General features: G+C 59.9%; 1 protein-coding gene across 1 annotated transcript; it reads right to left on the reverse strand.

Moving 5' to 3' along the window:
• Positions 1-235: 235 nt before the first annotated feature.
• FOXO6 (forkhead box O6) lies at positions 236-21,930 on the reverse strand. Its single transcript, XM_019429173.2, has 2 exons — positions 20,872-21,930; positions 236-2,427 (listed from the first exon to the last, which is right to left on the reverse strand). The coding sequence occupies exons 1-2, from the start codon at positions 21,283-21,285 to the stop codon at positions 1,168-1,170; spliced, it is 1,674 nt and encodes a 557-aa protein (XP_019284718.2). The 5' UTR covers positions 21,286-21,930; the 3' UTR covers positions 236-1,167.
• Between the last annotated feature and the right edge of the window lie 771 nt (positions 21,931-22,701).

The raw sequence follows: 22,701 nt of genomic DNA on the forward strand, positions 1-22,701 counted from the left end.
GCATATGTTCACACAAACAGGTGCAGAGCTCCACACAGGCACATCGCCAGCGTCCAGAACTCAGTAGGCGCTTAACCAATGTGTGTTGAGCAGACAGGCATCAGTGAACGCTGACATATACTGAGACACAAAACCACAATAGGGGCTCAGGCACAGGGACAACCCCCCTCCCGCAACGATTCCTGCCAATTATCCTCCTTTGCCACCACCACCCCTGCTAGCCCAAGGCGCGGGAAATATTTAAAACAATTTTATTCATGAAAATATGCTGTACAATGCACTCTACACGGCCTCGACACGGCACACACGCACACGCACACGCTGACGGCACGGCCACGGTACACTGCCTACGATATGCGCCGGGGACGCCGCGCCCACAGCCCGCCCCGACCGGACACTTATAAATACGGGAGAGGAGGCAGGACTGGAACGGAGAAAGGGGTGTTGGTTTGGGGGGTGGATCCGGAGCTGAGACCTGCTGGAGAGGCTGAGACCAGTACGGGGGGTAGGGGGAAGTGAGGGGGGGGGTTGACTCCAACCTGAGAGGAGAGGAGAAGTTAGGGCCTGCAGGGTTAGGAGGGAGGGGCTGAATCATGGGTATGGGGGCTCTAAGGGTGGCTTAGGGCTAAAGGGAAACAGCTCAGGGTGAACAGCCAATAGGTAGGCGTGGGTGTTTTCGGGAGGGGGTTCCTGGCTTGGGTGGGTGGGGCTAAGACCAGTGGGAAGGTGTGAGTTGGGAATCAGATTGGAGTTTGGGGTGGGCTATCCGTCGCGGCCCTCACAAATGAAACGAAGATTCAGACCGCCTCTGGCCCCGTGCCACATCTCCCGGTTGGCATCGCCGACCAGAGCAGCCCGCCTGGCTGGTCCCCACTCCCACCCAGCCCGAAATTCCGCTCCGCCCAGGCTTCCTGCCCCAGGAGGGAGGTGGAGCGGGTCTCAGGAGTTTGGGCACGAATGGCAGGTGCCCCAGCCCCTCCCTACCACTTCCCTCAGGGGTAAACTTCTGAGGGACTTCTCTAGCAGACCTGGGGCTGCCTCCCGGATCCCCCCACCCCACCCCACCCCGTGAAGCTGGAATGGGGATGGGGCCCAGGGGATCAGGACGGGAAGACAGAAGCCCCTTGGGGGCGGGGCGGGGCGCCCGGGGGCGAGGGAAGGCGGCCCTCAGCCCGGCACCCAGCTCTGGTTGGGGGGCGGGGCCCCGGCCAGGCCAGGCGGCGGCGGAGGCAGGGCCGAGTCGAAGTTGAAGTCCATTTCGTCGCTGTCCATGAAGTCGTTGAGGATGATGGACTCGACGTCGCACTCGAGGCTCCCGCTGAACATGTCGAGGTCCAGGTCGGCCGGGAAGCGGTCGGGCGCGGCCCCCAGCGGCCCGGCGGCAGCGGCCGCGTACGGCCCCGGCAGCGCGTCCAGCAGGAGGCCACCGGGCGGGGCCCCGAAGGCGGCCGCGTGGCTCGGAGGCGCCAGGCCCGCGGCGCCCGCCTCGCCGGGCAGCGTCATAAGGCTGATGGGGTGGGCTAAGGCACTGCGCGAGGGCACCGGCGGCGCGTACGGGGCCGCGCCCTTGCCAGGGTAGGCGGCGGCCGCTCCCGCCAGCGCCAGCTCCCCGGGCGCGCCCAGCACCGGGCCGGGCCTGGGCGCGGGCGGCGGCGGCAGCAGCGCGGGCAGCGCCCCCGGGCGGAAGGGCGCGGCGGCCGGCGCGAAGCTGGCCTGCTTGTTCTCCTGGATGGTCTGCATGGGCAGGCGGCGCAGCGCGCCCAGCGCCGGAGGCCCGAAGCCCCCGCCCCCGCCGTAGGCGCCGCTCTTGCAGCCGCCAAAGTAGGCGGGCGTCCCCGCCCGGGCCCGCGGCCCGTACGCGTCCTGCGCGCCGTCCAGCAGGGCCTCGGGCAGCCCCGCGCTGCCCGCGTGCAGGCCCAGCGGGCCCCCCAGCTCGGCCAGGCGGGGCAGCTCCCCGGGGCAGCGCGCACCTAGCGCGGGCGACAGCGCGCTCGCCGGGCTCGGGTACATGAGCGGGGACGACGGCGCCAGGGCCTCCAGGGCCTCGTCGTCCTCCAATTCGGCCGCTTCCCCGAGCAGGGGTCTCCCGCCGCCGCGGAAGTCGGCCCACGCCTCGTAGTCATCGCTGGCGTGCGAGGCCGGGCTGGTGGCCCACTTGGCAGCGGCAGGCACGGGCCCCGGGGCTGGCGCGCCTGGGGGACTGTCATCGGGGCTTCGCTCAGGTGCCTGCAGCTGCTTCTTCTTGCTCGCCTTGCCCTTAATGCGCAGGAACTTGGCCCCGTTGTCCATGGACACGGCCCTCCGCCGCGGGGTCTTGCCTGTCTTTCCGCCCTCGGGGTTCAGCATCCACCAGGAGCTCTTGCCCGTGCCCTCGTTCTGCACGCGGATGAAACGGGTGTGCAGCGACAGGTTGTGCCGGATGGAGTTCTGTGGCCAGAGACAAGGACATGGGTGGGGGAGTGGGATGCAAGGAGACCATGGGAAAAGAGGAGGAAGTGATGGAAAAGAGGAGGGGGAGAAAATAGAAAAGCGAGAGAGGAAGTAGAAGGGCCAGAACGGGCAGTGGGAGCAAACAGAAATGAAGGGTGGATGGGGTCGGGGGTGGGGGTGGGGGGGGTGTGTGTGGGAGAACAGGTGTAAGTACCAGGTTGGACAGGAATACCCACCTTTTCTACCCCAGAACCGCCCCCCTTCCACTGCCCAGAGGGTGGGGCTGGAGCTTTGGGCCTGGCCTTTTCCCAGGAGGCCTGGCCGAACCCTGAGGGCTACTCTCAGGGAGCTGAAGCAGGGCCCCCTCTCCCCAGCTCAGCCCCGCCCCGCCTGGGGCTAGCCAGGCTGCCAGGGCCCCCCAGCAGATTATGTAAGGGCTCATGCCTCCGCGGCTCATTTGTCTGCCCCCTCCCTCCCCAGCCTGGCATGGCGCCAGGAGCCCGAAAACCCAGGGCTCCAGAAATCAATCTCGCGGTGACTGATTAAGCCCTGTTTAGAACTAATTGCTCTTTCGTGTGTGGGGAGAATAAATTACCTGCTTTAATTTCGTGTCTTTAAAATGCAACTGCAGGTAGAGAAGGCTGTTAACCCTTTGCTGGGAGGGCCTGGCCAGGGAAAGCAGAATACGCGGGGGGCCTCTAAGGTGGGTATGGGCCCGAAACTCTTCCAAAATTTCCCCCAACTCTTGTGAGCCCCTGTGAACCCTTAGAAGTCTTGGATCCCAGCAAGCTCCTCAGAGCACATCCATCAGCCCTGGGGACCTCAGAGCCCACCTCTACACAGTGCCCACCTTCAGGCCAGCCCAGCTTTCCAGCCCGCCCTCCTTCCTGACCACCTGACGCACAGTAACTCTGCTCCCAAAAGCCCCTTCCTGGTGGAAGCTTCACAAAGTCCCCACGAATCAAGTGGCATAATCCCCGTTTATAACAAGAAGATCAAGGCTCAGAGAGTTGAAGTGGCTTGTCCAAGGCTACACAGCCCTTTTGGGTACCTCCCTGGGCTCTACCTCTGCCACCCTGCACACCCTCTCTTCTAAATTTCTGCTGTGCCAGCCTCTAGTGCTCCCTATGTCATGGCCCGCTTTTGCAAAGAAGGTGGGGAGGGGGCCATAGCTCCAATGACCTGGCTCCCCAGAGGCACCTGAAGGAGTAGAACTTATGCTGAGCCTGGGCGCCTACCACCTAGTGGCCTTGACCTCCGGATTCAGGCACTGCCATGGAAACAGCATGGGCTTGGCTATCAGAAGAGCTGGGCAGGATGCCTAGCTCTTTTCGGCCACCTAGCTACGTGACCATGGGCTACTGACTCAATCTCTATGAGCCTCAGGGCCTCAGTGAACTACTCTGGCAAAAATGGGCACCATTCAGTGAAATGAAAGCTCAGAAAGCTGTAAAATCACTACCTGAGGTCATGTGTGTGGGTACCGATCGGTGAATGCACCAGGTGCTCGTAAACATTGGTTAAAGCCCTCACTCTGGCCAGAAGACCACACTCTTAGATCACCCAACAGACCTGCTCTGTCTCTACCTCCCTAATATCGTGTCCTGAGTATAACTGTGGTAGGCACCAACAAGTCTGGGAAGCTGGCATTACCCCATCTCACTGTACCAGGGAACAGAGGCCCAGAGGCATGATGTAATTTTGCCCAGGATCCCACAGGCAGCAATGCCAGGTACTACCCAGATCTAGCCAGTTCATGGACGTAATCGTAATTCATTTTTCTGCCCAGCCCCATAACCACTGACGGGTGAGGGCCCTCCCTCCTGCCTCCTTCCCATCAGTCTCCATAAGGAGGGGTCCTTCCTGTCACCCAGGATATACTTCCACTCTCACCCCAGTTCTAGGTACTGACCTGACCCCTCAAGCCCTGCTCCCCCCAACCCCAGCTCTCTATCACTGGCACTTTCCGGTCGTGGGAGGTGACAACTCCAAGGCCCCTGTCAGCGTTGCCCTGCCTGGCTTCTCCTGGGGCCCTGAGAAGAGGGGAACTAGACCCCCAGGGAATGGTGCTCCCTTAAGTAGATACCCCCTTCCCACTCCTGCCCTTACACCTGGCTCCCTAGCCCCTCCTCCACACCTGTGTTCAGAGGCCTCTGGGGCCTCAGTTCTCCCCATGGGACTGTCTGGCTTACCAGAGGCTCCACCTCCTAGCCTCTCCAGCTGGAGGTTGGTCAGGGAACACAACTCTTTATCAATGATCAATGTCACTATGTGCCGGCCTGGTTCTGAGTGCTGGCAGCAGGAGAGAAGGAAGGACATTGCCAAGTGCTGGCACCTACTCAGTACCTGCTTGTTCAGCCCTAGGTGTTATAAGCACTTTATCTCACGTATTCTATCAAACTCCATCCAAGTCCGAGATTGTGATCCCTATCTCAAGATGAGGAAAGTAAGGTTCAGAGAGGCTAAGTAAGCTGCCAGTCACACAGTTCAAATGGCAGAGCCAGGTGTGGATTTCGGGTTAGTCTCACTTCGAGACTAAAGGCCATCACATTCCACCACGGGAGAGGGAAACAAGTCAGGGAATTTCCAAAGAATCTTAGGAAGCCAGTACTCTAGTGCTTCTCAAACTTTCCATGTAAACTATCCCTAGAAGCTGGCAGCAGGGGAGGACTGGGGGCACGTTGCAAGGTCAAAATTTCCTATTAAGCCTTGTGCTTCCATTTCTAGCATTCAGGGGGATTTTGCATTGTACTTCATAATGCATCTAAGTTTCGTGAATATAAAAATAATGTTTTAGATTATCTGTACCAAGAGCATATGCTCTGGGCCTATGAAGCTTTGCACCCTTCCCCACTCTGTTCCGTGCCTGGCCAGGTACCCCTGGGGGCTTGAGCTCCAGTCTGAAACCGTTGCTGGTCCAACCCAGAGAGAAGAAAGGACTTGCCCAAGGTTGCCCAGGACCCGGTCGCAGAGCAGGGATTTGAGCACAGGCCTCCTGGCCCCCAGCACGGTGCTCTTTCCACTCCCCCAAGCCTCACCTGGGCAAGCCTGTCCTTCTCTCCGGGCCTGTTCCCCCACCTGGCCACCGATGAGCTGTGCCAACTGTCGACACTGCGAGTTCTTGAAATCGTCCAGTCCAGAGGCTTTCAAACTTTTTTTTTTTTCTTTTTTTGTAAGTAGGGGAACTCTGTTGGTATAGGGAATCTAATGCAAAACTGAGTGTTACACACTCAAGCCACCAGGGAGCGGGGATGGGGTGCCCGGAGCTAGGCCGGCTCAGCACCCCTGGCCCTCTCACCAAAAACCAGGCCCCTGTGGAGGGGATTCTGCAGGCCAGATGGGGCAGTTGAGGCCTAGAGGGCTGCCGTACCTCGCTCAAGGTCACCCAGGGAGGTGGCCCAGGGCTGGGCAAGGACTAGCCCTCTGACTGTGGAGCTGGGTACCAGGTGTGCACCAGGGCTGTGGCCCCTGAGGAAGTCCCAGTCCTGAAGCCCCGTCTGGCTCCTCAGGGCCCAGCCACCTGGTACCAGTCAGAGCTCTCAGCCGAGATCCAGTGGCGAGCGCAGATCACGACTCACCCACAAGGCCTCCTGGGAGGCCAGAGGCCACGGAGGAGGTGAGGGCGGCAGAGGAGGGAGGCGCCTCTGCCAGGCAGCAGTAACCAGGGCTCCCTCTTGGAGTCACCTAGCAACCCGCCACCACAGCCACAGCCCCGGCATGCCCGGGCTCCCCTGTGCCCAGAGCTGGGCCTGGCTTCTGGGGCCTCACACCTCCCGCACCTCCACGCAGGCCTGGGGCAGGTTAGCAGGAGGGAGGCCATCACGGGGGAGAGGGAAGGGACAATGGGTTACATCCATGCCCATCCCACTCTCCCTCAGAGCCTGGGCTAGGGCGGCTGGTCCCCTGGGGTTTCACCCACCTGGGAGAGGAGGCTGATGCAGGGTAAAGTCCATGGCCTCTGGTGTTGGGTCTGGATTCCAGTTTGGGCTCCATGGCAGTGCAACTCTGGGGCAAGGTGCTTTGAACCTCTATTTCCTCAAACAGCAACCTGCTTGCACCCTAGCTTCCCTAAAGCCCTCTGCCACCCAGCAGTCACAGTGATCCCTTATATAACTTGGATCACGTCCAGTGCTGCCCAGAGCCCTCTGATGCCCGCCCCCCCATCTCAGAGTAAAGAACAAAGGCCTTGCCATAACCCACCTTGACCTTGCCAAGACCTTCCGTGACCCTTCAGACTCCTCCCCTAACACTGTCCCGCTTGATCCCTCCCTCCTGTTCCCTGAACCTACTAGGCACAATCCCACCCTGGGGCCTCTGTCTCAGGGGAAAACCGTTCACCCAGACACCCACATCAATCTCTCCTCTCTTCCGAGTCTGTGTTCAGATACCGTCTTTTGCCATGAGGCCCATCCTGACCACCATTTGCTCCTCTTCCCTGCCATTTCTTGGCCCCCTTACCTGCTCTAAATTTTTCTAAAGCAATGATCACTTTCTAAATTAATAATTTATATATAAATCTGTACATTAATAAGTTCATATATCAATCATATAAATGTATAATTTAGGGGCACCTGGGTGGCTCAGTCGGTTAAGCGTCTGACTTCGGCTCAGGTCATGACCTCACGGTTCATGGGTTCGAGCCCCGTGTCGGGCTCTGTGCTGACAGCTGGGAGCCTGGAGCCTGCTTCGGATTCTGGGTCTCCCTCTCTCTCTCTCTGCTCCTCCCCTGCTTGTGCTCTCTCTCTCAACAATAAATAAATGTTTAAAAAAATTTTTTTTAATGTATAATTTATACTCTGTACTTACTATTTTTTTAATCTTTTTTACTTATTTTGAGAGAGAGAGAGAGAGAGAGAGAGAGAGAGATGCAGAGAGAGGGAGAGAAAGAATCCCAAGCAGGCTCTGCACTGTCAGTACACAGCCCGAAGGAGGGCTCGAACTCACAGACTGTGAGATCATGACCCGAGCTAAGATCAAGAGTTGGACGCTTAACTGACTGAGCCACCCAGATGCCCCTGTACTTACTTATCATCTGGTTCCCCTCATATTAGAATATAAGTTTCATGAGGGATTTTTGTCCATTTTTACCATACCCCATGTGTTTGACACATACTAGGCATCTCATAAATGTTCGTTGAACGAATGAGAGAGAGATAGTAAAGGGGGGTTAACACCGTGTTGCAGGCAGAACGAAAGGAAACTGCGCAGAGTAGCTGGCACATGAGAGGGGCTTCCCCAAACTGGGCTGAGAGAAGGGAGCACAGGACGAGAGACAAGCATGGGATGGAACAAGTCAGGAGCAGTACGATCCAGAGGGAACTGCAAAGAAGGATAAGGGCTTCCGAGAGACTTGAAGAAGGCCTTGCAAGGTGAACGTGCGGCTGCCCTCCCCAGCCCCCATCCTGTTCCGTCCTGCTGCCCAGATAGACTGGAGTAATCCAGGGCTTGCTTCGGCCAAGGTTTCTCAGAGCCTGTCCCACCCGGGCCGGAAGACACTCCAGTGGGAAGAGAACAACCTTGTCCTTGCTGACGGTGCCTCCCTCACGGACAGGGTCTGATCCATTTGGTGGTGGCAGCTCATCTATCCAGCGGGACACCCTCATCTGTTCCCAGGACACCCTTCGCCCACGAGCAGTAATGCATTCATCTGACGGCACAACCCCATTTATCCAGCACACCAGTCCCATTTATCCAGCGAGTACAACCTCATTTGCTAACAGCACTCCATTCACCTGACGGGCCCCCTCATTTATCCAGCGGGACACCCTCATTTATCCTCCAAGTCGGAGTCTCTCCTTCTGCCTGTGGTGGGCTGTGTTCTCTGACGGTGCAACCCGACTAGCCCAGCAGGACGTCATCTCTCCTACAAGTACTCTTCATCCCCTGACAGTACAACCTCATTTATCTAATAATGCAGGCTCACCTTGCCTCCAAGTACCACCTCATTCCCTGACAGTACAACCTCGTTTATCTTCCACTACAACCTCATTTCTCCTCCCAGTACAGCTCCATTCTCTGATAGCTCACCCCATCCGTTGTTCCTCCTCCAAGCCAGAGCCTGCCAGAGCCCCAGGACGGTGGCGGGGGGGGGGGGGGAGGGGGGAGAAGGGAGAATGTGGCAATGTCCCTGTCCCCTGCCTACAGAGGGCTGCCTGGCGCTATGACTATGTCCGATCTCCACCGGCCCTACAGGGCCCGCAGACCTTGAGTCCTAGGTTGCTCTGCCCAACCACTTTCCATTTAGTCCCTCTCGGGCTAAAAAGGGCCCACAGGATTGACTTCCTCCAGCTCTCCAGTAGAGAAAAGATCCCACTCGATTTGATTTGTAGTTTTTGCTGATTTCTGCGGCATGGATACTCCCATCGCAGCCAACTTGAAGCTGCCAGCATGACATCACTGACTATAGAACTGGGAAAAGTGTGCAGGACTGGCTCTTATGAGCCCATGCAAGCCAGCTCTAGCACACCACTGACACGTGCTTCAAATACCAAGGCAGGAGAAGGGCATTACCATTACCTACCACGTGCCAGACCCAGGCTGGCTTCTTTAGATACATTTCTTCTTTCAAGCCTGATAACCACTCTGCCAATAGGTACCGCTATGTTACAAAGCGGGGAAACTGCACTCAGGAGGGTTAAGGGCTCAATGACTCCTGGGGCCACAAAACTGAGAAGTTATGGAGCCAGGTCCGGGTCTCAGGGCTGTTGGATTCCAAAGCCAGGGCTCTTCCCATGCCCTCCCCCACGTGGCAGGGACACTGTCCTGCTGCCCACCCCAATGGCCATCCCCTCTTTAGTTCTCAAGCCCAAGCTTCCTGGATTTCGTCAGGCAGGAGACCCAAATCTTGTGTCCCCCACCCACCAGGAGTCCCATGCTACCTCCTGGCCGTCCTGACATCTGGGCAATGCCAGGACCCTCCCGGGTTTAGTCTTAGGTCTCATGTCCATCCGCCCAATCCCAAAGCCAGGTCTGGACATCTCTCCAGGTTTCACCACTGTCCCAGCTTTAGCTCAGCCCTTCCCTCAGGAAGCGGACCTTGCCTACCCAATGGTGATGACCATCCAGCTCCAGCTCCAGCTCCTCCCTTGAGTGCCTCCCTGGGCTGTGTGAGTTCTCTGGCCCCCTCCATGACTCACATTTGCCCTCCCCCTCCTTCCTGCATGAAGAAAGGTGGGGAGCAGAGTGGGAATCCCAAGTTCATTCATGGGACCTTGGGCCTCCCCTATAAAAGAGGGTAACAATCGTGATATTCACGGGGAAGGCTGGGACCTGGATGAGAACCTATCTGTCAAGAATCTCATCCCCTCCCTGACTCAGAGCCCTAGGAGCAGCCCCCGTCCCAACATTTATGCCACACCCCACTCCGGGGCCCCAGGCTGGCCAGCAACACACGCCTGTCTTGGAGTCACAGTCTCTCTGAGGGTCACTTGCTCTGCCACCTGGGCTAAAGCTGGGGTGTTCGGCGCGGACAGGCTTCCAGGCTGAACGGGCTGACTTGGAGAGGCCTGAGGCCGTGTGCAAATCCTCGGTAGCAGGGTCTGTAGCGGAGGAGGGCAGGTGGAGGGGGCATCAGGCCTACAGGTGTCAACAGGTGCTTGGGCTTGGGGTCAGCGGTGGAACAGCAGTGGGCAGCCAGGGGCCAGGAGGAGCAAAATGTCGAACGCAAGGCATGAGGTCCCAAGACATCCCCCAGGCCTACCCCAGAGATAGCGGAGCCCATACGCCAAGCCCGGTACAAGCAAACCAGCAGAAGTCGAGGCCCACCTCTACCCAAAAGCCCATGGCTTCTCATCACTTGTGGGCTTGGGTCCAACTCCAGACTGACATACACGGGCCCTCTGAGGCTCTCCCGCCTCATCACCCGCATTCCCTTCAGCCCCGCTGGGCCCCAGCCCCCCTGGAGGTCTGACACCGCCATGTCTCTGCACACTCCTGTTCCCTCTGCCCCTCCTTCTGTCTCTGCTTGGCTGGTTCCTGCTGCTCCGTCAAGGCAAGCTCTGTGACATCTTTCCAGTTCCCTCTGCAAGTCCCAAAGGTAGCCGCTCCTACCTCAGCGCCACTGCGGAGAAACAGAACCACCAACCAGAATGTGAGTGTGTATGAGTTGGCCTCGCTACTTGAAATTTGCGGAGCAACCGTTGGCTCATAATAAGTCAACACACAGGACGGAGCTCTCAGCGGCTGTGAACCGCTCAGACCTGGCAATTCTGTGCTGTTGCTGTTCAGCAAAACCTCAGGCCAGAGCTCCAGGCCTTGCCTCCTCATCCTCACCCCTGCTTTCCCCGCCAGCTCTAGCTGCCTCTGCCCCCTCCCTGCTCTTCCTCAGCGCTTCCAGGACCCTCGGGAGAATTTAGCAAAGTAAGGGAGGAGAGAAACCACCATTTACTGAACATTCATCGTGTGCCACGCGCCATGCTGCCACAACGCTTAAAATCTTACTGTCTTTTTAACAAGCCTCTGTGTTGGTTCAGTATGCCTATTTCACAGATGAGAAACTGAGGCTTCGAGAGACACCTGGAGCTGCCCAAGGTCACGTGGTATAAGTGGTGCTGCTGGAATTCACACCCAGGGCCCCTGTTCTTCCTCCCACCCTGAGATGCGTCTAAGGAGGCGCCCAGGCCAGGTAGAAGCTCCCAGGTGGGCCTGGGGTAGGAGTGGGAGGGAGGGGGTTGCTGTCCATACTGGCTCATCAACTCCTCCGCAGACGTTTGCCTCCCTCGTCCAAGACTGATGGGGATCCCTAGATGCAAAGCCATTCAGGCCTCTCCCTATCTCTCCTCAATCTGAGCCCTGTCCCCTCTGTAGGCAGCACCTCCCTACAGCCCTGCCCCAGGCCCTGGGAGCAGCTGCGGTGACCTCACCCAGCCCTGCCCTGGGCCCAGCTCTGGGGAGGGCCCAGCAGCTGTGCCCCAGCCCTGTAGGCTGGCTCCTAGGGGGGAAAGAGGAAGAGTGGGCACAGCGCCAAGAGAACCATCTGCTCTCCCAGGGGCACGGCCACCCGCACAGACACTGGCCTCTCCCCCAGGGGCTGCCCTTGGCCCTCTGTCCCCATGCCAAGGGGCTCCAGGAGCCCAAGGCAGCCCACCCAGACCGGGGCACCAGCCCTCATCTGCCATCTGTCTTCTGGATACTGAGAGGTCTTTGCGGGACACGTTGGAGCATGAACGTCCGCTGGAAAATGAACAAGTGCCCAGGGTAAGCTCTGGGTGTAGAGGCCAGAGGCCAGGGCTGGGTGTGCTGAGGGCTGCATGCCCCAGCCCCAGCCTAGCTGGGCTAAGAGCCTGAGATCCCCTGGGGGGAGGGGGCCTCCATCCCCTCACATCTGCTCTGCTGGCAGGTGCCTCTGGCAGAGGGCAAGCCCCCTTCCCCCACAGCCCCAGCTCAGGTTACAGAGAAGGCAAGGCCAGCAGAGGACAGGGGGAGGGGACAGACAGGGTGGAGGAGGCAACACAGCATCCCAGAGTGTTGGGGGAGGGGAATTCGGATCTCTGGATGGGAGAGAGCCAGAGAGCCAGAGAGGGAAGGGCCATGCCCAAGGTCACACAGCCACCCCAGTGGGCAAAGAGAAGCCCGTGTCCAGGGGCAGGCAGCCCTGGGTTCAAGGGTGACCTTGAGCAAACCACTGCCTTCATCTGTGAAAATACAGAGCCTAAAACCTGCCTGCTTCCCTCCCAAGCCCTGAGGAAAGCTCTGCAGGCCAGAAAGCAGTGGGTCAAGTGGGGGCAGGTTGAAGCTTATCCTGAATAGCCGACACCTCCGGACAGAAAGGGAGGCATCAGAGGAAGGACCACTGGCCCCCAGCACACACATACACTCGCACAAGTCAGTGTCTCTCAAGGATCAGGGCCCAGGATCCCCGCCCTACACAGCAGTGGGGAAGGGATTCCTTTCCTTTCTCAGAGCAACGTATAGCAGTAATGACATCTGCTCGGGCATAAGTCCTATCATTATCCCACTTTGTAGAGGAGAAAACTGAGGCTCAGTTGCCCAAGGCCACCCAGGGCCAGGTTCCGCTCCTGCCCACTGCCTCCAAGACTCCTATAAGCACACCACCCTGTCTCACTTCTAAGATCCTTAAGGGACCTCAGGCCTGCTTCTTGGATTCTTTGGGCCTCTACCCTCTCAGGCTCATCTTCTCCCCTGGACCCCAGTACCAGGCCCACACTGGGTGCCCAAGCCTGTCTTTCCCCCTGTCCGCATCATCCTCGAATGATCTCTCTGCCTGTATCACTCCCCAGTGTGGAGTGCCAGCTCCCTGGCTTGATATTCAAGACTGCTCTCCTTTAGAGCCCAGCTTGCTTCCCTAGCTTTGAGTCCTGCTGTGCTCTGACCAACAGAACCGGACCTCATGGGGCTCCTAAAGGCGGGTTTGGCCTCCTTTGTCTGGTTCCCCAGACAATATCTGGTATTCTCCGAATACCCAGGGCTCATTATGTGGCCTTCCCTCATGACCCTGAGACATCTTTATCCTGAGTCAAATTCAGGAGTCCTCATCTTACCTCCCCAGTTTGACCTGTGGGCCACTCAAGGTCAGGGAGCCAGTCTGGTTCCTCTGAGCAGCACTGTCTTGGGTGGCTTACACCTGTAGTTAAGGTGAATGGAGGAAGCTGTCAGCAGCCTTGGGCTTGCAAATGGCGTGGGAGTGGGGAGAAAACACCACACTGGGCTGCTCGGGGCTTGCCCTCAGGGAGCTCTGTCTGAGAAAGGGAGCCAGGTACCCCTGGAGTCATCCCCCAGGGAGGGCGTGATCAGCTTGGACAGGCCTGGCCAGCACTCTGGGCTAGGGAGATGTTAGCCCTGGGGAATTTCATTTCTGTCACTTACAGCAGGGGACAATGAAAGCCACTTTCTTTCTCTAGACTTAGTTTCCTCCTCTGCAAAACCGGTAGAGTCACAGTACCAGCTTCACAGGGTGCTGTGAGAATTAGATGAAAGCATGTGTAATGGCACATGGCGGTTGAATCCCCGGCTAGAAAAGTTCAGTGTGGCTAATTCGAGGGTCAGAAGGCGGGAGGTCGGAGTGATGTGGCTGGAGAGACTGACTGGGACCAGGGGGCCAAGGCCCTGAGTGTCATGCTAAGGCCCCTGGACTGGACCCTGTGGGAACAACCCGGCACTGTACACATAGGGAGCTATCAGAGAACAGGGGCTGTGACTTTCAGCTCCTCACTGGTCCAGTTCCGGAGGCTTGCTGAGAATTTACACCAACATGCATCCTCCCTCCTGTAGCCAAAGGCTCCCAGTGGCACAGGGTGTCAGCCCCGGCTGCTAGTTTCATCCTCTCCAGCTGTGTCTATGCAGTGTGATTCCTAAGCGAGGGGGAAGGTGTCGGGGCGGTGGAGTCAGTCCCTTGGACCTGACTGCATGGCTTTCAATTCTCTGGAGGAAACAAAAAAGCGAGGAGAGGAGGGGGCTTCACCTGGGCCGCCTGCTTGGAGAAGAAGCTGGTCTACACTGGGAGCAGAAGGGAGGTACAAGCAGGAGCTCGGGACACTACCACCTGAGGCACTGGCTCAGGATCTGGTCCGTCACTAGACAGACCTGTTAGAATCAGAGCCACTGAACTAGGACTAGAAACCTGTATTATTTATTCAAAAACTTCCAGGTTGACTCTGATTGTCAACCACATTTGCCAACAATGAAGGATTTAAGGTAGGGATTCTCAGAGAGATGTAGTGGGTTCCAGAATCACCTGAGAGGTGGGCCTGTATTCAATCCACCCAAGCACCCAGCCTAGTTTCTGAGGGGTGTCACAAGGGATCAGTCCATGAGTCAGTAGCTCCCTCGATGAGCATTTGACAACGGCAGCAAGTATGGGGTGTGAAAGTGACAAATGCAAAGGTGTCCTGAGATCGTAGGCAGCAGGGAAAGCAGGAGGGCGGGCAGGGCCTGGCCAAGGCCAGCTGAGGGCCCAGGGATCCAAACAGAGCAGTTTGAGCTTGGTTGGCTCGCAGGGGAACTGAGGAGCCCCAGAGGGTTCTGGAGCATGAGTGAGCCTCGGGGCACAGGAGCACTAGGGTGTGTGGGGCTGAGGCTGCACAGCACAGGGGGGAACACAGACAGGTCTGTGTCTAAATCTGAGCTCGGCCTCATCCCAGCTATGCTGCCCTGGCCAAGTGACTTCACCTTTCTTGGCCTCCATTTCCTCAACTGCAAAATGGGGCTATTAACACATATCTGGCAGGATCCAGAGACGATATAAAAAGGGAATGTATGCGAAGTGCCCAACTGCCTGGCACCCAGACGTTAATTCTTGTTCCCCTTCCCACAAGAGGCACCCCTCTTTAGAGACCAGAAAGGTTTCTCTGCAAAGAGGGAGGCCCCAGGGGGAGGGTGTGGGAGGCCCCTCCCCCACACGCCACCTGGCCCCCCTCCCACCTCCACATATGGGTTGGGGGGTGGGGAGAGGCAGCAAACAGCCAAACCCTCCCAAACAGGAGTTGGTTTCCATGGTAACCAGGGTGCCAGGAGGAAGGGGGGCGCTCCAGATCCAGCTGTCCCCCTGAGCACCCTACCCAGGGCCCAGAGCCTTAGCTAATGCCCACCCAGCACCCTGCACCCCCCCATCTGCCTGCTCCGGGGGCCCGCTGAGACTGCCATGAGCACTCCGTTCATTGTGTCCAATGTTTGCCACCTGGGTACTGCCAGGGGCAGGGGAGGCGTCCCCAAGCAGGAATCCCAAGTTCAAGTCCATCCACACCTGTAATCAATCAATCATATGCTTGCACCCATGAGAAATCCTATCGGTGCTTTGTGCCCTGGGTCCCAACTAACCCCTCATGGCTCCTAGAACCCGACAGTGTCAGTTGCAGCCTGAAAGAACCAGGGATCCAGTTAAGGCCCTTTGGACACCCAAGAGAACACCAAGGACCAGAATGGGGAAGAGCTTTGCTCCAGCTCACACACTGGATCACATTCCCTCACGGGTGCTCTGTGGATGCTCTGTCCACCCCTCAGCAATTCCGACTCCACAGCTCCAGCTGACCCCAAGCAGCTGAACTAATATACCAGGACACAAGTGATGCTCCAGGGGGTTGGACCACTGCCAGGGAGAAGGAAGGAAGTGCTAACAACTTTAAGACCTGTCTTGCAATACAATGGGCAGTCCCAGAGGGCAGCCACTCAGTCACCAGGGGTGTGTGAGAAGGGGACGGAGCTGGGGAAGGAGGCTTGGAAAGTAATGTTGGGTTCCATGACTCCCCACCTTCCCTGGAGACCTGAAGTCTGATTTGGAGGTGGAAGGAGGGGGGGGGGGCATGCGTACCCACGCCCAAGCTGGGAGGCAAGCTCATAGGCTGCAAATAGGGAGGGGCTGCTGGTGAGCCTCCCACAGGTAAGGGAGACAGTGACGTGAGGAGGGGGCTCCCCTGCTATAGCCAGTACGTCCTATCCCAGAAGCTCATATCCACACCTAGCTCATGACCACCCACCCCCACTCCTCGGAGGACCCAGACAGAGGGGGGTTCCACAACCCCCAGGACCCTGTGCGGTGGCCACTACCAACTGCTGCTCAAAGACATGACTGTGGATTGCCCGGAACAAGCCTGCACCCTTTCAAGATCCAAACACGAGCCCCCTCCTCCAGCCCCAATGGCACAGAAAAGGCTTGAGTTTGGGGGTCAGAAAGGGGTTCAAGTCCCAGGCCGGACACTTCCTAGGGACGCGACCCCAGGGCAAGTCACTTCTCCCCCTGGGATACAGGGATGCTAGTACCTCTGGAAACATGGTGGCCAGAATGTGAACGGATCTGCGCTGGACTAGGGGGCGCCTCTTTCCTGGCCCTCTCAGTCCGCCCCGTCTCTGGCAGAGGCCCCCAACTCCAGTCAGTCCCCAAGCTGGAGTCCTCAGGGTGTGTGCAGAGAGGGGAGCCCCAACCCGCAGAAAGTGGGGGCTGGGGGGCGCTGAACTTTCGAACCCGCAAACCCCCCGCGCCGTTCATTACCTTAACACGAGTTAAAAATAACCGTCTCATCTCTTTAAATTAGTCTGTCTGCAATTACCGCCTGGCACGGCGCTGCCCGCCATCGTCCCGCTGGAGCGGCGCCAGGTGGCAGGCGGGGCCCTCACCCTGTCTGTCCGTCTGTCTGTCTCCGCTTCCCCCCTTCTCCCCGCGGCAACCCAGGGGGCCTCCCCGCAACCCAGACTCCAGAGCTCCCCAAGTTGCGCAGGGAGGGGGCCGGGCCCAGGGGCTGGCGGGGAGCGAGGGGGCCGGCGGGGAGCAGAGGACTGGGGTGGGGGCTCCGGAGCCGGGCGGCGGGGGAGGGGCGCCGGGAGGCCCGGGAAGCCGGAAGGGCCCGCAGCGCGCCAGCGCTCGTGGGTGGGTGTGAGCAGGTGGCCGTGGGAGTCTGCCGGGCGTGCCAGCAACTGTGCCAGGAGCGGCTGGCACGGGCTCGTGCCCAGGAGGCGGGCAGCTGCCAGCCCCCAGCTCGTGCAGTGTGGGGGGTGAGGACACCCCCCAACCGGGGCTCACACCGCCTCCTCCCGCACCCCCACCAGCCCTTGGGGCTGGGGATCCCCGGAGGACAAAGAAGGAGGAGGGAGCCCTGCTGGAGCAAGCTGGAAGGAGGCGAGAAGCGGGAGCCCTCTGCACTCACAACTACTGCTCAGCCTGGCTGTAACAGGACCCCTCTCCCAGAGGTCTCTCCATCGGTCCCTCCTTCCACCCCACCTAAGACCTACTGGCCAGCCTCGGCCAGATGGGGGTAGCACCACCCCTCAAGACCCCATCCCCCAACCACAGGGCAGCTCCAGGCCCTGAGGGAAAAGGGAAGTCCCCATCCACTGTGCTCCTCCCCCATCAAGCCTGGGGACTGGAATGGGAGGGACCCAGGCCTGGCCTGGGAGCTCTCAGGGGAGCTGGCAGCCAGGAAACACAAAAGCAGGAAGAACAACTCCAGGGGCCGCTAAATGGAAGGAGCACCAGGACCCATAGCAGCCTGGAAGGCTGCCTGGAGGAGTTGTGCACCAGGGAAGATGGGGCTGGAGCATCCGAGAAGTGGGAGGCTCTACCCGGTTGTCGGACAAACACACTTCTAGGACACTGCAGAGGGAGGAGGACCTCCTGTCCAAGTCCTCACCCAGGGCCTGGAGACCCTCCACCCTGAGGGAAACACTATCAGCCTCTTCGGTGGGGTCTCCCGCACCAAGCCGAGCCTCTCTGCAGGCTTCAGCTTGCTGGGGGTCCTGTCACCTGCTGCTGATCTTGCCTCCTCCTGTTTCTATCCTCAGCACCTTTGACTACCTCCCCACATCAGAGGTGGGACCACAGGGCAAAGGCCAAGCATGTGGGCCCTTCCTGATCTGGCCCGCTCCTCCTTTCCCGTGCTGCCTCCCAGCCATCCCTAGGAGCTACTGGTTCTGGCCCGGCCCACCCAATGGTCTAGTACAGTTCTACCTCCTTGCCTTTGCGTATGCAGTCAACATCCCTGGAGAGACTTTCTCCCAAATTCTGCCCCCCAATGAAGACAGCCCGGATCAAGTGCCACCTTCTCTGTGAGGGTTTGCCTGGGCTCCCAGGGGGGTCTAACCTGCCCTCCCTGCACCCCTGCCCCCATCCCCAGCCCTTCCTGCCTGTAAAATACACAGCCTGGGTGTGGAGCCCTGATGCATCCTGAAGGCAGGCCCGACGCCTTCCCCTTTGGTCCCCCATCCTCCATCTAATACAGGGTTTGGTACACCCCAAGGATTCAGGTGCAACACCTATGTGGGGGAGGGGAGGGAGGAAGGAACAATGGGCCCCAGCCCCAGGCCTGGCACCTGAGGTGTACAGAAGCCTTGCTAAGCACAGACTGGCCCCAGGAGCTGGGGATTATCCCTCCACTGGGTTCCTGGAGGGACTGAATGGGAATGGGGTGGGGTGGGGTGGGGAGCAGGAATGAGAGGAGGAAAAGGATGGGGGGTGGGGCAGAATGAGGGCAGCACTGAGGGAATGAGATGAGAAAGGCCAGAGGCCCCCTGAACAGCCCTCATCCAGTGCCTGGGTGGTCTCGGCCAGGGCCTGGGTCACAAGCCCAAGCCTCAGGCTCCCTCTCCCATGCCCCAGCTCAGGACCCGCCTGCCAGGGCTCCTTCCTTCCTGAGCCAGGTGGAGGGAGGACCAGTGTGTCCCCAACACCGTGGTGCAGTGGAAACCACTTCCAGTGGGTAGGCAGGAGACCTGGGCCGTCATCCAAGGCCTGCCGCTCACCAGCGACCTAAGGAGTTCCGTCCCCTTCCGGGGCCTCAGTCACACCGCCTGAGAAATGAACTCATGGGACTATGTTATCTCCAAGCACATTCCCAGTCCCATTCTAGGATTTAGACCTGCCCCTGTTCAAAAGCCATCTGGGTCCCCCTCCCACACCCAGTGCCAGCAGGACACTATTCCAGAGACTCTATGGGGCCTCGGAGGGAGACACACCTGGATTGGAGTCCAGCTTTCCCATCTACCGACTGTGTGACCTTGGGCAGTTCACTCCTCCACTCTGCGCCTCAGCGCCCAGCTCTGTAAATGGTGACAGTAAAACCCACCTCAGGGACTGCTGGGGGCACTAAAGGAGACACCGGACACGATGCCCAGAGGTGCCTGGCACGGGGCTTGACCCCGAGACCCTGCATGAACTGCAGCTCTCCCCCAGCATCCAGCCCCATGTCTCCTCTTGCCAGCGTCCCCCACCAGCCCTCATCCATCAAGCTCAAGCGGAGTTCCACCTCCTACAAGAAGCCCTCCTAGCTTACTCTGGCCCACAGTACCCTCCCCAGCCTCAGTATCTTCTGCACCAGCCACCCATTTCCTCACACTCTCACCAGATAAGCACTGACGGCTCCCCAGTGCCAGGCTCTACGCTGGCTGCTGTGGGCACAGAGATTGCTCCCACACTGCCACTGTCTTCTAAAGGGGGTGTGGGGAAGGGAAATGAAACAAGACACAAAAGACTGAGCCCTGTGACAGGCGGGGAGAGAGCCAGAGAAGAGGGAGTCCTTAGCTAGCTAAAAGGGGTCAGGGAAGGCTTCCTGGAAGAGGCATCCAAACGCTATGCTCTTGAGGACAGGAAATCTACAGGGAGAAGTGAACAGTGGGACAATGCATGGGGACAGGGAGGGAGGTGGGAGCAAAGCTGCAAAACCCAAAAGCAGTGCCCACTTAGGAGGAATAAGTGTTCTGGTGGGGTCTGAGACCAAGGGGACTGGAGAGAGGGTGTGGAGGGAGACTCACGTGAGTGCCTCCAACCTGTGCCTCTACCCCCATAGTGGTCAGAGAGAGACAGAGAAGCAGCCAGCAAGAAGCCTGAGAGTCACGCGCCCCCAGGTCAGAGCACTGTGGCCCCTACGAGGCAGCCACTGGGCAACCAGAGCTGTCCACGTCCACAGGCCTCCTCTTCCTCTGGCACACCTCCTTCCCCTGACCCTGTCTGCAGCCACCACTAGGCACAGCTCCCTCCCTCCATCTAGGCAAGCCCCCCTTGCAGAGACCCCTCTCCCACAGGAGGCCTAACAGCTCAGAGGCCTTAGGCACAGCCCCTACAACCTCCTCCTTCTGCAAAGGCACCAACTATCCCCACTCCTGGACAAGACGGCCAGAGGAGGGTCTGGAGGCCACAATCCAGTCAAGCCCTTGTCCTCTCCCAAGATGGCTCCCCCCTTTCCACTGGATGGCATGGAGGCCTTCCTGGGGTGCCCCTGCCCCTCCCCTCCCCTCCCCTCCCCTCCCAATCCATCTGGGCTGGGAAAGCCAGGAGAGTGGAAGACAGCCTGGGGTGGGCAGGGACAGATCTCCAGTCCTCAATACCCTGCCCTCACACCAGCAGAGGTCATCACCATGCTGACCCAGGCAAGGGGGAAGAGCAGCTGCCCCGTGGAGAGGTCAGATCCCAGCTCACCTGACCAGCTCCCCACCCCAGGCTGGCTGGTGCCCTAGGGTGAACTCCTGACACCACAGGAAGAACTGTGGGCTCAGGGTGGCACTCCTTCCTTACCCTGGAGCCAGCTCCAGGGAGGACAGTGGGAAAGATTTGGGGGGAAAGCAGGGGCTGGCCCCAAATCATTATTCCGGCTCTTTAAGGAGGGTGCCCTGGGTGGAGAGGGTATAAAACAAGAGTAACACACAAAGCAAACTCGTGGGGGTGAAGAGGGGGGCCCCCTAATACCCGAGGCCTGGAAATGGGTTCCTCTGCTCTGCTGCCAAGGATGGGGTGGGGGTGTCCCTCGGGGGTGCTTCAAAGTAGCAGTCCCTTGTCACCTCACCAGACCTCCCACCCTGCATCGAGAGCACGCACACAGCTGCTCCCAGCACGCCCCCGCCTGTCTGCCGGCCAGCCCCACTCCCTGGGCACACACTCCGTGACCCCAAGGGGTGCCCCGGGGCCTCCCTCCCGACGGCTCACTGGGAACCCGGACGCACCTAGCGGCCCCTGGAATCCCCAGCCGGCGACCCCAGCCCCCCTCCCCAGCCGGACGCTCCCACCTTCCAGCCCGCCGAGCTGTTGCTGTCGCCTTTATCCTTGAAGTAGGGCACGTAACGGACCATCCAGTCGTAGATCTGCGAGAGCGTGAGTCGCTTGTCCGGGGCGCTCTCGATGGCTTTGGTGATGAGGTCGGCGTAGGACAGGTTCCCCCACGCGTTCCGCCGGGAGCTCTTCGCTTTCCGCAGCGGTCCGACCTCCGCGCCCAGCGGCGGCGCTGGGGCCATCGCCGGGGCCGTAGCCCGGCGCTCCGGCCCGCAGTCCTCGGCGCCCTCAGACACCCCTGAACCCAGCGCTCCGTCCTCGTCGCCGGCCAAGTCGGGCTGCGGCAGGGGCCAGGTACACGAGCGCGGCCGGCTCTGCGGCGCGAAGTCCGGGTCCACGTCCACCTGATGCGCTCGCAGCTTAGCAGCCATGGTCCCGCCCGGCTCGGGCGAGGAAGGGAGGGAGACTCCGCGGAGGGTGGGCGGGCGGCTCCGGGATCTGCGCGCCCCGGGGAGGCCCGCGGGAGGGGTCCCTGGCGGCGCCGGCTCAACCGCGGGGCGCCATGGGCCGGGGCGCGGAGACAGGGGGCTGGACACGCTGGGAATCCCGAAGAGAGGGAAAGATGGGAGCAGCGAGGGAGCGGCGGCCCCGGAGCCCAGCGGGCACACACCTCGCCCAGCCCCGCTTCTAGCACCTGCCGCCTGCTTGCGCCTGCAGCCACCACCGCCACCGTCGCTGCCGCCGCTCCCCCGGCGCCGGCCCCGCACGCGGGCCCCGCTCTCCCGGGACGAGGCCGGATTGCACCATGCCGGAGCCCGAGCCCGTGCCGGAGCCCGCGCCGCCGCCGCCGCCGCCCCGTGAATGCCGCCGCCGCCGCCGCCGCCGCCGCTCCGGCTCCAGCGCCAGCTCCCGCGCCTGCCGCGCTCAGCGCCGGCTGCACCTCGGGATGGGCGGGGGACGGGGAGGGGGCGGGCCCGGCGCGGGAGAGGGCGGGGCGTGCCCGCCCGCGGCCACGGAATCCTCGGCCTTCCCGCGTGCCCCGCCCGTGGGCTGGGGGTTGAGGCGCGGGGCTCCCGGCTCAGGGCGACCCCGTCGCAGCCCCCGCACGCAACAGCGCCGCCTACGGAGCAGGGGAGGAGCGGCGGGAGCGACCCCGCCCCCTGCTCAGCGCTGGGGGAGGGGGCGCGGGGGCGGGGCCCGAGCTCTCTCATTGGTCCGCAGCCCAGCTGTCCCGCCCACGGACTCTGCAGGATCCCTCCCAGAAGCGCGTCAGCGGGTTATTGTTACAACCCGGGGTTTCCCGGGGCAACGGGGATGGGGCGGGGCTCAGAACCCTTGGCCCCGCCTTCTACTCCCGAGGGGAATGCCCCGCCCCCTGCTTCCAGACCCCCGGTTTCCTATCTTCGAAACCTGATAGGGCGAATGATCGAGCTCTCCTTTGTACCCTGGACTGGTCTGGGGAAAGGGAAGGGATCAAGAATATCTGAGTTTGGGGCGAGGCTTGGCCACAGTTGTAACTTCTCCATCTGCAAATGGGTTCTTCAGGGGCTCTTAGGGGACCTGTGGACATAGTTTTAGAGCCTTGGTTCTCAAAGTTTAACATGTAACAGAATCAACCTGGAGAGCTTGTTAAAACATTGCAGGCCAGGAAGTTTGGGTTGGAGCTCGAGACTTTGCATTTCTAACAAGTTCCCAGGTGATGCACCCGGGACCACATTTTGCAAACCACTGTTTTGTAGCCTCTGGAGGCGCTTGCAGGGGCTGTTGAACAAGCACTTGACCCCCAAGTTCATCTTGTTTGGGGAGAAGCTTCTCATTTATTTAACTGATATTTATTGAGCACTTTT

Source organism: Panthera pardus, unplaced genomic scaffold, assembly GCF_024362965.1.
Source record: "Panthera pardus isolate Hobbes unplaced genomic scaffold, ASM2436296v1 HiC_scaffold_11, whole genome shotgun sequence".
NCBI classification, from domain to species: Eukaryota; Metazoa; Chordata; class Mammalia; order Carnivora; family Felidae; genus Panthera; species Panthera pardus.